The following is a 16,556-nucleotide window of genomic DNA, read 5'->3' as shown; positions in this document are numbered from 1 at the left end:
AAAGATATAACTGTGTCTCAGCGGTTGAGTTGTCTTAGAGAAGGCATAGCATATAGTTTAAAACTGCAGATTCAGGATATGAAAAATATCTGTGCAGCATAACCGTGTTGTAAACTGTTATGGTGCCTGAACTGTTCCTAAGCAGCTTGGACATCTGCACGAGGAAACAGCTGGAAGCCCTAATTTTACTGTCTGGTCGAAGCTAAGCCATCCCCAGTGTTAAAGCAGAGCCCTCATTCTTTTGGGCTGCCAGAGAGATTTCAGTTCTCATGGAAATGCTGACAGACAGCACTCAGAGACAGTCTGCTTCCTCAGAGAAGCTTTACCTTGAATTTTCCTTCATTAAATATATATGCACACACGTATATTCTATACATATATATCAAAAAAAGAATCCTTCTCAAAAAGATTATGCCAAGAAACTAATAAAGTTGATGAAATGGCTCCTATCGCCTTCCTCAGGCACTCATTCAAAATATTAATCTGATTACCATTATGGCTCACATTCAGCAAGGTTGTTAAGTACCTACCTAACGGAAAGCATGTGAACAGTCCCATTATGATTCATGGATTTAAAAACAGAAATATGTTTAACTGCTCTGTTGAATGCTCAGGTCGAAACAAAATCAATACATGCCGTGGTTTTTATTCATGAAATATTAAGCGAAGATCCATAATTTATTGCGCTCTGTGTATGCGTATGTACTTCGCACTGATTATACTGTAATATACTGAGCTATGCATAATTTAAACTGTATAGCACATGGGGGGAAAAAATCATTGTTAAACCCAGAACAGCGCACTTTTTGGTGAACTGGGGATTTATATTATTCTTAAATCTGTTCGCACGTGCTTAAAAGCCCTTTTCCAGAGGGAAAGTAGTAATAACTTCCTCTCAAACCCTGGGAGGGGACCAACACCAGTGCGCAGCTTGTACAAGCTGCCAGCCAGCACAGAGGTCCTTTGCTGACCTCTGGTGACAGGCAGAGCCACAGCCGGCACGCAGATCACTGCAAGAGCCTCCCTCCCCCTCTGCTCAGGACCATCCATGAGCAGCAAAGCTAAAAAAATAAAAAAATTATTTCTAGCATTTAATGGTGCAGCCAGCTGGACAGGAAAAAAAAGGAGGCCATCATAGTAAAGTCCACATTATTTATTGACTACTGTGGATAACTGTCGCTATTACTGGTTATAAGCCCTTTTTATGTTCTGCCAGGGGCATCACGGTAGCTGCGGGCCTTCCAGTAATATATTAAGGGACTTGCTGGGAGAAGCGCTCAAGGGCAGACTTAGCTGTATTTATGGAAGGAAGCACACTTCTGCTCTGCAGCACACATCAGGGAGTGTGTAATTAACCTGCTTAAAGTCAGCGTGCATTTAAAAGCTTTGCTCAGCTGGGAGATGCAGGATGTAGTTAGCACCTGCCTCGTAGAGAGGACTTTGAAAGCTTTGCTTCATTTTATTGCAACGTGACCCTTCCCTACCCACACCTGGACCAAACCCCTCCTCTGCTGGAGAAGGCTGCACTGCAATTCAGATGCCTCCGTGCCCTGCAAAGGCAATTAGCTCTAAGGATGATGCAAGTCAGTCAGCACAGCCAGATTTCCCAGCAGGGATGCTGCAATAAGACCAAAAACCCTGCTGTTTCTCGATCTCATTCTGGATTGCTTTTGCTGAGAAGCAGCAAGTTCAGCAACACAACAGCTACTGAGCAGCGGCTGGAAATAGTCTGAAACCTCGCTGCTTTCCCAGCCTGTGCATAAGGGCTAAGGATGGCCCAGTTACTGATAACCAAACAGATACTAAGTAAATTATGTCCCTTCCTTTCTTCCTGTGCTCCATCACATTGCTTTTTGCATCTTCCTTATTTCTGTTGCTACTTAAGCAGAGGAGAGAAGAAGCCACTGCACTCAAGTGCCTAGAGGGAGACACATCTGCCACATCCCTGGCCACAACCTGATGCAGCAGGACACTCGGCACCTCCAAACACCTTCTGCCACCACTGACCTTGAATGGGGATCTCAGCACACCTCATTTCATTTGCTTAGATTCATCTGTTTCTTTACCTCTAAGCATGAGGGGAAAAAAAGTAAATAAAATCACCAGATGTGTTTGAGTTAGAGCTAATCTAACCACGATTTCATGTGACTTATGGCAGATAATGATGAAGTGAGCAAACTTCGATCAAATCCTCTTCAACTTAATCTTTTTTTCCCCCTCTTAAGTCTTCAAACAAAAGGTTCCATTGGTAACATCATGGGATATAAACATTTGGCACTGGTGGTCGTTGTTTTCACCAAATTATTATACCTAAAAACCAGAGAGCTAATATGTCACCCATGACTTCCCCATACCAATCATTTACTAAGCATTCAATGATTAACACTTGGCAGAGAACATGCCTCCAAGCTAGCTGCTTTGCAAACACCTCTGGAAAGTAGGCAGAAATTAGCCTGAGCCTCCTGAAATGCAGGAGGATCATCCCCAGGAGGCACGCACTGGGCTGCAAGCAGGGAAGCAGTTGTACACATGGCCACCTTGGTTGGGTGCACCAGAAATGCACTTGCAGCCTAGTAGTCAATTGAGATAAAAATTTGGAGAAACAAACTTAATGTCAGGATTCAATGAGTAGGTCAGAAAGATAGAAAGGGCAAAAAAGTATGGAAATCTGCTCCTACAACTTTTTTTTTTAATATATATTTAATTCTATAGATCATAAGTCAGTGACACTAAGAAGTCACTAATATGTCATAGCTTGCGTTGCCCATCTCCAGCTGACTCTAGCCTTCCCGTCCCCTGAGCAAGCCAAAATAGCTCTCCAGTTTCTTTGCTGACCCCCACCCTCCATTGCCCACTTTCTCCACGTACATACCCAGATGAGCTTCAAACTCACTGACTTGCTGTTCTTGCAGATGCACACAGTATTACAAAACACCCCACAAACTAAGATCTATGAATTATTATTTTCCACCCCCAGAAATTGTTAGTGTTGCTGAAAAGGTTACTACATTACTTCTCTATAATGCAGCTACCAATGCTTAGTGATAGATGGCGCCACATGAACATGAATTTTGTTTTGAAATAACTTGACTATTAAATATTACTTATACTTACATGTAAAGTGTGACTAAGCACTATCAGCAGTTTATTATTTCTTATGCATGCATAAATGGTATATTAGAAATAAAAATGAGGAAGACCATTTATTGGGATGTCAGATTCCACACATGTTTTGCAGGGAGAGGGCTGGTGTCACATTTACAGGCACAGGTCAGGCAGTGTCAAATCAGTCCTCTTCTGTATGTGCAGAACATCCTATAGCCCAACTTGGCTTGCTGATAAAGGTGTCCCAAACTGAAATGTGTGTGTAGCCTGCCCAACCCCAGGTCTAAGTGACTGTACCAAAGAGGAGGTGGTTGTGGGCAACACAGTGGAGTCAATCTGATAGACCTAACTAAATTTTGGGTTTCCTGGGTCCCAAATTATGCTGGCAGAGTGCGCTGTTTCTAATGAAGCCAGCAGAACAAAATGTTTAAACTGAACTGGCAAGTGCAAAAACAGCGGAAATAAGTTTCCATTTGATCTAAACACTGGTCCTGGTTGTTACCTGTGTGCTGGCAAGGCAACCTGCCACAGGAGAAGACATCAGCAAATGACAGACAGGAGAGGGAGAACTGCATGAATAGAGTGAAGCACAGAGTGAGAAGGAAATTGAAATAACACATAGCAGTAGTCACACTGGGGAGTAAGATTTGCAGAGACCCATAGTAATGTGAAACGTACAGAGCAACAGCAACAGAAAGCTCCCACTTCTCTTTCAAGAAGTACCAGTCTTTACTCTCAGTATGTATGGGGGGAAAAAAAGTTTCTACCAACTCATGACAACACTCTCTCTGCCTCTCACACACCTGCATTCATAGACTAGATGCTGAAACAGCAAATGTGGCAAGCAAAGTGCATTTACTTTGATTTCCCATTTTACTGCTGGCAAGATCAAGATCAGTGATTGCTCCAAACCAGCCTGGACCAGCTTACATTTGGGACTGTTCTATAAAAGACATCACAGTAATGGCTAAGTAGTAAAAATGCTTGTTAAGGAACAAGGGGAAAAAAAAAAAATCAAGGAAATGCCATGGTTGAGAGAAGAACAAAAAAAGCTAAGTCACAAGGTTTTGTAAAAGGTAATTACCTCGTACTGTGAGCACATGAGAAGTTTTACTTGCTCCTCCACATTCATGGATTAAACCAATGCAGGCTTCTTTTCTTCACTAGCAATTTAGAGAAACTATAGCACACTGAGACAAAGTGAAAAGCGGGGAAGTTCATCTCCTGAGGCTGAAATCCAGAGGACATTGAGCAGCAACGCCAGGATGCATTTGGAGCGGTCATCTTCTCTTGCTCCCACCTTCAAAGCAGATCTTCTGGTTGTTCTCAGCTCTTGCACATTGTTTCACATTGCAGGGCAGCCTCAGAGCACCTAAACCAGACTCTTCTAGGATGGAATTAAACTGACTGGCCTGGTCCTATCACCACGGTGAGCTCAGACCCCAGGAGCAGACTAGAGCTAGTCTGAGTAAAGCCTGGAAAACACGCACAGTGCACAGGTCAGGTCTTCAGCGCCCACCACTGCTCTCTGCGGGGGCTCTGCCCTTGTGCCACCTACCCCGTTAGTGTAAATGCAGCCCTCACAGCTGGCCAAGAGGCTCTAGTCAGCAACACAAGGTACACCAGCACTGCAGCTGCTTTGGGAGGACAGACTCATGCTCTGGCCAAAGAAAAAGCCTGTGTCACCCTCTTCTGTCCTTCTCACCATGCGTTATCTTGCTTGGTACCCAGAGCTTCTCTCTTAGCTTTTCCTTGGGATCAGCATCACGTAGTGACAGCTGATGAAGCCCAACTCCTCCTCCTCCTCATAAACCACCATCCCCACCTCCTCACAGCATTAAACATGAATTGAGATAGGTCCTAGAGAGTTTTTCTTGCAGAATTGAAACAAATCACATCATCTTCGATATTAGCTACATTATTAAATCTGTACGACGTGAACCGTATTTAATAACATGCTTGCTCCAAGCAAAGATAGTTAATTTCCCTTTATCAGCTCTTAGCCATCAAAATATTTATACTCTAGCTCTCAGTTTTGTATGGGCTAAACAATAATTAGAAAATTTAAGTAGCATCCAGGAAAGCTTCCTGTACTGTTTTGCATTTGCTCATTGAAGTTTGCAGGTCAAATAAAACTGTTGTTCTGTCATCTAAGAGAAACCTGCTATTTCCTAAAACTCAGTTAGCCTGTGGGAAGACTGACGTGGGTTGAAATGATAACTGTGGAAGGAAAAGCCAGCTTCCACAGCCACTTGAAGTGGCCGTGAGCATCAGGTAAGACTTCTGAGACAAAGGGAGGGAAGGAAGAGCACTGATGATTCCCTTTTGTGCAATTACGTAGATCTTGTCTGGTGAGTGATGAAATACTGTGGGAGACGCAGCCTGCAGCCAGGCATCCCCCATGGGCTGATCCACCACCCTTCACAGAGCAGGAATTAAGCCATGAGTTGTGTCAAGAAGAGATATACATCCACCCCTCGGGGTCCCTGGTGCAGTTGATGTGGTGACACTTTGAACCAGCTCTTCCAGCCTTGATAACAAAAGAGCAGGAAAAAAGCAAGGTCCAGCCCATATTTGAGACTCCTCATCTGTGGGGCTGCCTGTCACAGGCAACCAGCTTCCAGTTTCCAAGGAAAAAAAGATCATAAAGCACTTGAAGAAAATCATCCTTGTTCAGGCCAACACTTGAGCTAATTCTTCCATCCCTTGGAGATTAAGGCATTTACTGTGGCCCCCAACTGCCTTTGTGAAGGTGAAGTGGAGCGGTTACACAGCTGAGTGAGCCCATACTACAGAGAAGGTGAAAAATCTTCTACAGAGCAGTCAGTCCAGAGACAGTGCATATTGCAGTGAGAGCCATGGCTGTCTGCTCAAGCAGAGCATGCAAGAGTCGTTTACACCTGTGTTCGGCTGTGAACATCACCTGGGGATAGACCCTGCCACTTCTCCCTCCCCCACTATTCAAGCTCTGTACCCCTTCTACAGGCTGACATCAATGACCTCTACCCTGAGCTGATGCCGGTGTCGTTTCCCCTGTAACCACTGCTGTTCTCTCTCCCTTTCCCCACCTCCGTGGGAAAAAGGAAGCAAGATTTTTACAAGCAAGGAGCAGAGAAACCAAGACAAAGGCATGCAACATGCTGCTGAACCAAGTCCTCGGTGTCACTTGGCAAGCCTGCACAACTTACTGTCAATCATAAACATCCCTAACTTCATGGACTCGTTACAAGCTTTTTAGGATTACATATTCTACCTAGCTGATTATACATTACTGTTAGATTTTACTACACATATCTATCCTTTTCCTAGAAGTTTACCCTATAAACCCTGCAGCCTGGGAGCAGGTAGCCTGCTGCTCTCATTTTGGGTTGTGGATCCAGTTCCATTGGCTGGAAAAGATAGTGAAAATATAGTATTGAGTATTTTGCACAAACTACCAAGTACTAAGATAAAACTAGTGTTTGAGAATTTAAAAAGGTACATTTTTTAATGCAATTTTTCAGAAATTTTACCAGACCAATAAGAACTTTATGAATAAAGAAAAACAAATGAGAGAAATGTTCTTTCTCAATATTTCAATGAAAATAGAAGGAGCATCTGCTATTTCAGATTAAATAAACAATCTTGCATGAGAACTAACAAGGTGGTTACCATTTACACACACAAATTTAAGCATCTACTGGATATAGATAAAGGACAGCAGGGTTGGATGGACATCATCCTTTCGGACAACAGGAAAACATAAGCTTTCTGAGGAAAGCAGGGAGATTTCCTGGGTTGTGAGAATAACATCAGGTAAATGGATCCACAGCCTAATACAGAGAAAAGGGGCATCTCAGAAGAGAAAGAAATGGCTCAAGTGCTCTGACTGTAATAGTAGGCAAGAACTGAAGATCTGTTTTTCTACAACCAGGAGAACCATAAATACAGACGTTTGGCACATTAGCACACAAGTGCCGGCAAAGTATTTGAGCCACAATCATGTTTGTAGGGATACAGAAAATATTCAAGCTACTACAAAAACATTAATTAAATAAGCAACTGTTCATCCCTTTGTCAATTCATTTATATCTATCACCTGAAATTGTAGATCAAGCTACCAGTTACCAACTAAAGGATATTTGTAACATTAACACCAGATTTTTAGAAGTAAATAAGCAAACTTCTGCACAGTCTGTGCTTGGTATTTTTTTTTCATGTATCTGTATCCTGCTCCAAGAGTGAAGTTGTTTCAGCAGCCTGATACAGAATTCATCTGGGAAATGCTGGAGGGAAGTATAAGATTGCAAGTGCTTCCCCTCCACCTCCCTCCCTTTCTCTTTAGTTCCTGTTATTTGTCTGCACAATTGTGTCTTAATTTATCTTAAAAGTATTAATAAAGCCCATTGTACTTTGTATCTCTATGCAAATAGCTGGAATTCCAGAGAGTGGTAGTATCAAAAAAATGCCACTTTCTTGCCTGGATAAATACCTGCAGTTCTTCAGCAACCGTGCATTGTCAAACTCCTCCTGCAGCATGCTATTTCTCAGCACCAAGAGGAATGTACAATAAAGCTCTACTAACTGCTGCCACCCTCAAGCCATCATACCATTATCTTGGTCTGTATTTCAGGATAAAGTAGGAGGAGGAACATTCATGCTGCTTGTACAGATTTTCCAGTGCACTGAAGGGAATTGCTTATGTCGAATGATAGCAATGGACTGCATTGCCCCACTGCTTGGAAAGATCAATCCAGTTTCATGTTTGCTTTGCCTTTTGGGGTAGGGCGTATTCAATATTGCATTCACGTATTCACAAACATATTTTATATCCACCACTTGCTATGGATCCTGTTAAACTGCAGCATTAAGACCAGATGTAGGCTTCAGCAGGCCATAGAAGATCACAGATAATCACATATATGTTAGATAAGAGGAAAACTGTTTTCACCTTGAGGGTAGTCAAATACCAGAGCAGACTGCAGACCTCCAGCCTTGGAGACAGCAAAACTCCAGTGGACAAACTCCTGAGCAAACTCTAAAGGGACTTGGATGACCTCAGGCAGTCCTTTCAGATCTGAATTATACATTTCAGGCATCGGTAGAGGATGCCAAAAGTCATAAGAGAAATTTTTGCAAGAATTATCTCATTGTAAAGAGCTGGCAAATTCTTAACCCACCCCCTTCCAGTCAGGTTTTGAAGAAGTGAAGATGTCTACATAACATTATGGCACCCTGCATGACATGCCGCGGTATGTAGAATATTTCTGGATACTGAAAACACACACTGGCAAACAAATGACCTCTCTTTCCAGAAAATCATTTACAAAATCCCTATTGTCCTGGTCAGCCAAATGTTGGTTTCCTTGCTTGTTTTCGTTAGGAGGGTAAATAGGAAGTTGGTGAAGTTTTTCATGTTCACTTCAAGTGTAGCTCCAATAGAAGATGTTTTGTGAAAATTCATGTCACCATAGAGGACAGAGAAACATGGGAAAATTAAAAGATATGGGTCTTTGTTCTCAAGCGTACAGTCCTATACAGACTTGGCAGGCTTGTGTGCACCACTGTTTTTGAGGATTTTAGAACCACTTCGCCCTTTTCTTGTACTTCCGCAGTTTGAAATTAACCTTCTCCATATTTCTCCTATGCATACCTGTGCCTACTCAGCTGGTCTCCACCTTGGGAACTGGGGACAGAGAGATGCTGTAATTCTGCATCTGCTCAGCTGTGGTAAGCCTACTAGCCCACTCCAGTCCCTTATGCATCCCACCTGCTGCAGGTAAACAAGCTAAAATCACCCTAGATCTTCTCATACCCCTACAAGGACAGTTCCTTTACCTCTGTTTGGAGACCATCACCCGAACACTCTTACTAAGGGAACTCAGAAGCTAAGCAAGCAGAAAAATCACAACTGCTTTATTTAGATAGGTCCCTGAACTGACCTAGCAGAACATGTTGGGAGTCAAAAGATATGTTGTGCAGCAAGATGTCTCCAAATTTCTGAAGTCATCCTTTTTGGGAACTCAGTAATGGATTTTCTGCACTCCTTACAAGCTGCCAGTGGGTGCATATCTGCATTACTGTCAGAAGAACGAAGGGAGTTAAGAATGAGAACATTTTTGGCTTTGGAATTGCCCAATTTCCTGGGACTTCTGACAAGTCCTTGGCTTCCAGTCAATTCCCGATCTTGTAGTGAAACCAAGAAAGTAAAATCGAAGAAGTTAACTCATATCTGACAAAAATGTAAACTAAAAAAAAAAAAAGCTAACTACATTTTCTAAGTTTTGCTCTAGTCTGTGCTACTGGACTCATAATCCACTTCAGAAAGGATATTTTGTGGTTTTCTTTGTAATATCAGTGATGTCAAAATGCTGCAGCTTAGTAGGAAGCACTTCTAGTAGCCAGTATATTTCTTCAAGACTATACATTTCCCCCTGCCTCTTCTTTTAGTGGCAAACAGCAAAACCAGGGAAAAATCTCACCGCGGCACTGCTCACAGCAAAGAGCCAACAGGACCAACGGGGCAAAGAGCACTCAACTTCGGCCTTTCTTCTCCCTTCTCTGCCACTTCCAAACACTGCGAGTCTGTCTGCCTGCTGGAATGTTACCGCTCAGATGACTCAAGCAAGATGATCTGGCCATATTCCCATAGATTTGGTTAAATAATACTGCTCTGACATCTTCTTCAGAGAATGAATCACACATGTAAAAACAGGCAGCCATTCAGATGCGTAAAATGAAACACAAAGCGAGTCATTCTCCTTGAAAGTTCAGGGAGAAAGGAAATTTGACTCCAAACTAAGCCTTTAATTTGTAGTGTAACCTACAGTCCTCCCCTCTTATAGAAAGGGCAGAACTTTTAATGAGATCATCTGGGAATGCATATTTAGCATATTTTTAATCCATATGCCTAAAAGTAGATTTGTTTACTTAACATGTGCAAAGAAAAACACCTGACATACTACAGCCACAAAGACTGACCTGTTTGCAAAACCACTTTGAGCCAGTGAGAATCTCGACACACATTGCACTGAGGCTTCAGCAATCTTTCCAAATAAAATTAAAAGAGGCAAGATAAACAGCATCACATCAACCTTTGGAAACGGTGATGCACTTCTGGTTTATATGCTCATTTCTCCTCTGAAGAGATTACAACACAATAAAAAGTTGCTTTGCATTCTTTACCTAAAAGTTACTTTATTTGTTTAAAAAGTCACATTTCTTTTATGTGTCCTGGTGGTGACCTTTGAGTAGGTAGGATTCCTAAATGTTTCTGGGATTATGAATGGAGAAACCTGTGTACTTCGTGTGCATCTAAGTGTTTGAGTATTTCCATTACGACCAACTTTAATTACTTAAAACGTGAAAGTGACAACATTTTTTCTTGCCATAATAACAGAAGAAACATGAAGAAAAGCTATGGGTACAGATCTTAACTTGCTCACTGTCAGGAAAGACACTTTATAAAGCTGGACAGCACAGCCCATTTGTTCCAGATAACATGACTTCCCATTGCTTTCATTATGTACACCTTCTGAAGTGGTCTCAAATACTGCACCTGACTTCTGCATGCATAACAACGATACCTGGACTACTGCTTAACCACTCTGGGTACGTTAGCACCAAACAGGAGGGAAAACTCAGACTAATAGTAAATATTTGAGGAACAAATGGGAGTGTGTGTGAGAGTGATCAAGAAGGAGGGGGAAAAAACACTCAAAAACTCAACCCCCCCCATTCCAAGAATATTGTCAAGTGGCAAACAGAAGCAACAGACAGAGGAGGAACGTAGCAGAAATATCTTTTACTTGGCTCATATGAAACTTACCTTGGAAATGATGGCCTAAAAATTGCCTGTGTATATCCTGAGACTTTAGGCATCCCTTGCAAAAGCGTAGGTAAAGTAGCTTCTTAAAGAGCCAGAAGGAAATCACTCTTCAGTGCTCTGCAGTTGAGCATGGTCAGGGCTATGTGCATCTCCTTGGAAATATCTTCTGCTCCACTTCCTGGAGGAGACACAAGTTGAAGTCTGGCTTGCCAACCTGCAGACCCCTATCCCAAGGAGAAGTTTGGCCCTGATGTATAGACATCTTTTCCACCATGAGGAGAGGCGGCAGGGGAGCAGGCTGCATCCTTGGAGCTTTTCAAGGACCAACCAGATGAAGCTGCAATGAACCTGATCTGATGTTGTAATGCAGCCTAAGTGCAAGAAGCAATTGGACTTGATGCCTCTGAAAGTCCCTCCTGCTGTCAGCTCTTTACAATTCTGTAATTTTATGGTTGGATAACAAATATTTGCTAAGGAAGAAGCTGCTAGCACTGTTTTCCAAATGCAGGACAGTACAAGAAAGAACAAAAACCCAAATGACAAATCCCCTTCTATTAAATTCAGTATATTCACAGTTTCTTAGCAGCAGTCACAAAAATAAGTATCTTTGTGAAATTAGAGCAAAATCTTAAATTCAGATTCCCTGGCTCTGTTGCACATACACAGATCATTTAACACTGAATACAGCTCTTGCAACAGAAAGGAAGAAAAACAGAAATAAAATCTAAAAAACTGAGGAAAAAAAAATAATCAAGAAGTTACTTGACTGTCAGCCAAACCTGCCAGTTTTCTACAAGGCCTGGCATTTATTTCTGAATAACTTTCAGGAACAATATTTGCAAGCTTGATGAAATGTTTACAACTCCTCTTGCAGGGGACTTGCATTTTTACAGACCTTTGTCACAGATTACAGTTGTGGAAACACAGGGTCCAAACACACCACCAAAAAGCAAACAAACAGCAACTAATCAGCATTACAAAGTAAGACAATACCTTATGTGTTATTGTAACAGGCAAAAGCCAGCCACACCATACCAGCTACTTTTTAGCAAACTGCTCTAATTACTCCTTTTCTGTCCTACTCAGAGGGCCAGTAATTGGCCAAAGCTGGTAGCACTTAGCGTCACACTGCTCCCAGCAGCTGGAGCCCTGGCTTCACTTTGGGCACAACTTTAATTAGCTGTGATATTTTGGGTGTAATTACAGCTTAAAGTTGATTTCTCTCTTTTGCCTTTTGTTTGTTGCTATTGTTTTCTATAATTATTGACAGGGGTATTCTTTGTCTCTCCCTGTGAAAAGGGTAGAAATAGTAAAGCTCCCATATTAAAAGGGAAGACAAGTAACCTAAAGCAAAGCTAAGTTGCACAAAGATTTTTTGTGAGAAGTTTTATTGCATGGGAGTTGATGCAGAGTTTGCAGGTTAATGATGAGCAAGCTCAAGTTTTGCTGCTCGTAATTGTACAGTGTAAATCAGGCAAGTGTCCCAAAAAGGTCACTGGAGCTTGTCGCTTCCTTGAGGGATGATGCAAACCATATGCTCTTGTAGGACACAAGGCTTGAGGTCCGGAATGTAAACCCAGAGCAAGCTTTTTGCGTTTTGGTGAAATGCAATGTATGGGCCATCTAAACCCACAGGCAAAACACTGGTTTAAAAAAAAAAAAAAAAGATCAAGCTCATAATTGTTAAGACAGGCTGGAAATATTGAAAAATACCATTACAATGGCTCTATCATCATTGCAGAGATATGGAAAGCATTTCCCACTTTGAGTAATCCTTACCATTTGAATGAAATTCTTTAACTTGACTTTAAAATATGCCAAACAAATTATAGCCTAACTGCTTCCTTTGGGAAAGAACTGACTGTACCTAGCATCCCTGAGGACATCTCCATCTGTGACTAAATATATCAGCATACAGGAAAACATCCTGCCTTGTTATTGCTTCTACATTCGTGGATGGAGCAGAAAATAATGCTGCCTACAATGAAGTTAAAAGCCCCATGCGTGGAATGAACAAATGAAGCCTTTTTGAATGAGTTACCTCTTCTGTGCTTTGTGGACAGCTGCTAGGAGTCCTGAGCTAACAGCACAAAGTTGGCACAACTTAGCATTCCTCCTAAAAGCCAAATTACTGCTACAATCAAAAACCTGGTTAAATTAACATAAATATTTTAGCAAACTGCTGTCTTTCTATTTAAAATACGTTTAAACTAAATAAGCAAACTTTTTTCTTTGTAAAGCAAGCTGTCAGGTAATAAATAGCATTGAACATTGACAGTCCCAAATGGGCACCGTCTGAAATATGTAATTCCAGGAGAACATCAGTTGTTTGTCAAAGACAATCCCCAGTGAGAAAAGGTATCCAATTTACTGGCTTTTCAATATAATTCTCTCTCGTTACCCAATTTTACTTTATTCTGAGGCAATTTTCCCTGATAATGGTTTGTCACAGCCTTGTGAAAAGGTCACTGCTTGAATATGCTTCCATTTTGTTCCAAAATTTTCACTAAAACTGGATGTATCTATCATAAAAACATAATAATGATTAAAAAAGTATTTTCTTTATGAAGAAATAAGTTAGCATACAACTTCCTCATATACAAGTAGTTCAGTTGCTGGTTAACTGGATGTAACATCATATTGTCAGCTTCAGCTTCTATTTTTCACTTTGGAAGCCCATTGCAATGATATTACTGCCTTTTGAATCTGCACTGCCTCTTTTTGAGACTAGTAGCTTTGTTGTGACAGCTACATCATGGTGAATTGAAAAAAATCACATTTTTGATGTGGTAAATCTACTGCGTGTAACATGCTCTTTGTCAGGATGCATCTGCTCTACACTTCTAAATAGCACCTTTAGATTTCCTTGCATCTCCCTTCTTTAGTTAAAGTGGCATTGAGCTAATATTTACGAACTTTTCCACTGAAAACAGAAACTCTTCACTTGCAAACACTGCAAACTTTATATACCCACATATGTCTGAAAAAACCTGCGTGTGTATAGCTTAGAGCTTGGTCCACGTTACTCCAATTTTGTATTTGCTTTCATTCTGCTTAGCATCCAAAAAAACTCAAAGGAGGCCAAGAAAAATCAGCAGCACTTGTATCAAGAGATTATGTTAGACTTTGAATTTATTCAACCTTTCTGCAATGAAATGAGCCATTGTCCTCATGGGTGATGCACAATGCAAAGCAGCTTTAGCAGCCTCTAACACGGCACGTGGCAATGGAATACCTGTTTCCGCTTACCGAGTGAGTGATAGCACAAAGCCACGTGTATTCATCCAACGTATATCCTTAATACACGGCACAGAAATGGTAAAGGCTTCAGGCTTATGCCACTGTTACCTTGGCTAAACAAAGTAGTCGGAGATGAGATGCCTGAGGTGGGACATCAGCTTGGGCGGCAGAAGGCTGGCAACCCTTAGCAAGTGATTTTCCAGTAGCAGTGCCAGTCATTGTCACAAGAATAACTGCATGGTTTTGTCCCAGAAAATCTTGGGAAGACTGTCTTCTTGTGTCTTTTATTGGCTCACAAGCTTGGCTTTCCCTGGATTCTGCTGCCTGCGGGGTTATGAAGTGATTTTCCTAGCTGTTTCTCTGGCAGCCCTGGGAGAAGCAGCAGGTAGCTTCCCACCAAGTTTCCGTAGCTCAAAAGGGCAGTGTTAGGTGTCTGCTTTTCTTGGTTTGTTCCTCACTGCTCAGTGACCATGCACAGGAAGCCTGCAAGGTTGAAATGGCTTGGCAGTAAGGGTCAGTAGTGCCCTATAGATAGGGCTAACTAAAGGAAAATCAGAAAATGAGGTGTCTTTTTTATCATTTATTGCATTTCTTGAAAATTAAATAGTGGGAGAGAAAGGGACCTGGAACAGGAATTAAAAGCTTCAGCTGCCCTTCGACAGCAGTTGGAAATGGGGATGTTTACCCCATACGGGTTACTTTGTGAAATTTCTGTTTGTTTGCTTTTAAGACCAGCACTACCTCTCCTAATATACAAGCGTTGTCCTTAAATAATTGTGGAGTGAACAAGTATCCATGCTCACACCCCTGCCGTGTTCCTGGGATGCCCTGGTACTCCTCGGGCTCCTGTCCAAGCCTGTTCACCTCACCTGCACCACAGAAAACCGTCTGAGACCAAGCCAGCAAACAAAGGAAAGGAGACCTGCCCCTCTGGGCTGCAGGAAGCCCAGGGGGCTGGGAAATGATGTTTTTAAAACGTGGCATTTGAGCTGTTTTCACCTGGTCCCCAACTGCATGTGTTATGCCACATGTGAGCAGTCCTCATCTCAGCGCTGTCTTATCTGAGCTGAATGTAACAGGGCTCAATATGGAAGAAACAGCGATATGGAAGAAATTCCTGTGGGGTTTATTCAGTGTAACCGCCCTTCTGTCAAAAGCTGTTGCAAATCTTAAGCAAAGTCTGAGGCCGTGAGGCTTGGCCGTGCTGCTGGTGTTGATTATGTTGACTTACTGTTTGTCTCCCTGGAAAGGAGCAAGATATATTGAGACACTGGTGTAACAAATCCCTGCTTTATTAGGCTGCAACCCTGAGCTTTTATCCCACCCAGAGCTGGCTGCCGTTTATCTCAAAGTTGCCTGCACAGTGCATAACTCACCGTAAATGATTTTGCCTTCTGAGCTACAGTCACCTCCTCCCCAACCTTACTTCCTCAGCCCTAAAGTCCAGCAGCAGAGCTCTGCTAGTTGTTAACCCGTGCCTTTCCCCAAAACAACATTAAAACCCAATGACTACCACACTCAGAAGTGCTTGTAAAGTATATCTCATGCACAGTGATGCTGTGGCCGGTTTCAGGCATGCTGAAACTCCCTTTTTGTTGCAGATAGTGAAGAACAAACAACTTGAGGTTTTTAGTTTTTTGTCTCTCAAGCATCCCTGGAATAACTCATCGCCATATAATTCCTTCTTCAGTTTCTGACCAGACTGCATTGTTTCAAGTCATGTTTTTCTCCTATCTCCAAAAAAGTATAGACACCAAAAGTAAAGGACCCCTCATCTGACAAATATGTACTCATCAGGGAGTTCCATGCCTAACTCTCACACATCCTTGGCTCTTGTACTTTGGAGATCACCCACATTTCTCTCACTGAGTCATTCAGATCATACTCCTTAACTTACTGCAGAAGATGAGTCTTTCAATGCTTTACATATTTTTTTTCTTTGTCAAAAGCTGAAGTCTATCATTGGGAGTGTGGAATGCAAGGGGAGATTAATCCAAACCACATAATTCACAACAGCATGAAACCTACCTACATCATTTTCGTTTATAGGTAGAAATAGGTCTGTAGGTCACACAACCATCTTCCACATACCACCGAAGCATATCATGTAACAAGACTCCTGATATGAAACAGTTTTGGAATCAGTCACAGTCCAAACAAACACTCTTAGAATATGATCAGATTAAGTTGTTTAAAGTAGGGGGCATGTGGAAGTCATCACAAGCTGACATCAGATGTAAATCAGGCCTCTACTCTGAAGGGGCTGAACACAGGGTAGGTTGTAGTGTAAGCTCAGCAACTTTCTTGGACTATTTCCTGTTCTCAAATGTTTTAGCAAAATGCTTTCTAAAATGTGATAGAGATCCAGAAGGGTTTTACAAAGTGCTGTTAAATGATATCTATC

General features: G+C 41.9%; 1 protein-coding gene across 22 annotated transcripts in view; it reads right to left on the bottom strand.

Annotated features, from left to right (window-relative positions):
* LOC308197833 (uncharacterized protein) overlaps window positions 1-16,556 on the bottom strand; it is a 26,105-nt gene extending 9,549 nt beyond the window's left edge. For 4 of the 22 annotated variants that reach the window (XR_013953338.1, XR_013953339.1, XR_013953340.1 and 1 more), the window contains exons 1-3: window positions 11,906-14,009; window positions 10,913-11,090; window positions 4,190-4,580 (exon numbers count right to left, since the gene is read on the bottom strand). Coding sequence is in view for 8 of the 22 variants with exons in the window: in XM_080599028.1 (XP_080455154.1) it covers window positions 4,190-4,237 (48 nt within the window). In the remaining 14 variants the exon portion in view is untranslated. Of the gene's footprint in view, window positions 1-4,189; window positions 4,581-4,663; window positions 4,766-6,422; window positions 6,495-10,912; window positions 11,091-11,807; window positions 11,885-11,905 lie in introns of those variants that run through there. The other 18 variants (XR_013953334.1, XR_013953335.1, XR_013953336.1 and 15 more) reach the window with 16 other exon arrangements.

Source organism: Anser brachyrhynchus (assembly GCF_964034855.1).
Source record: "Anser brachyrhynchus genome assembly, chromosome: 7".
Lineage (NCBI taxonomy): Eukaryota > Metazoa > Chordata > Aves > Anseriformes > Anatidae > Anser > Anser brachyrhynchus.
Note: the sequence above shows the minus strand (reverse complement) of the source record. Positions and strands in the feature narration are given on the sequence as shown.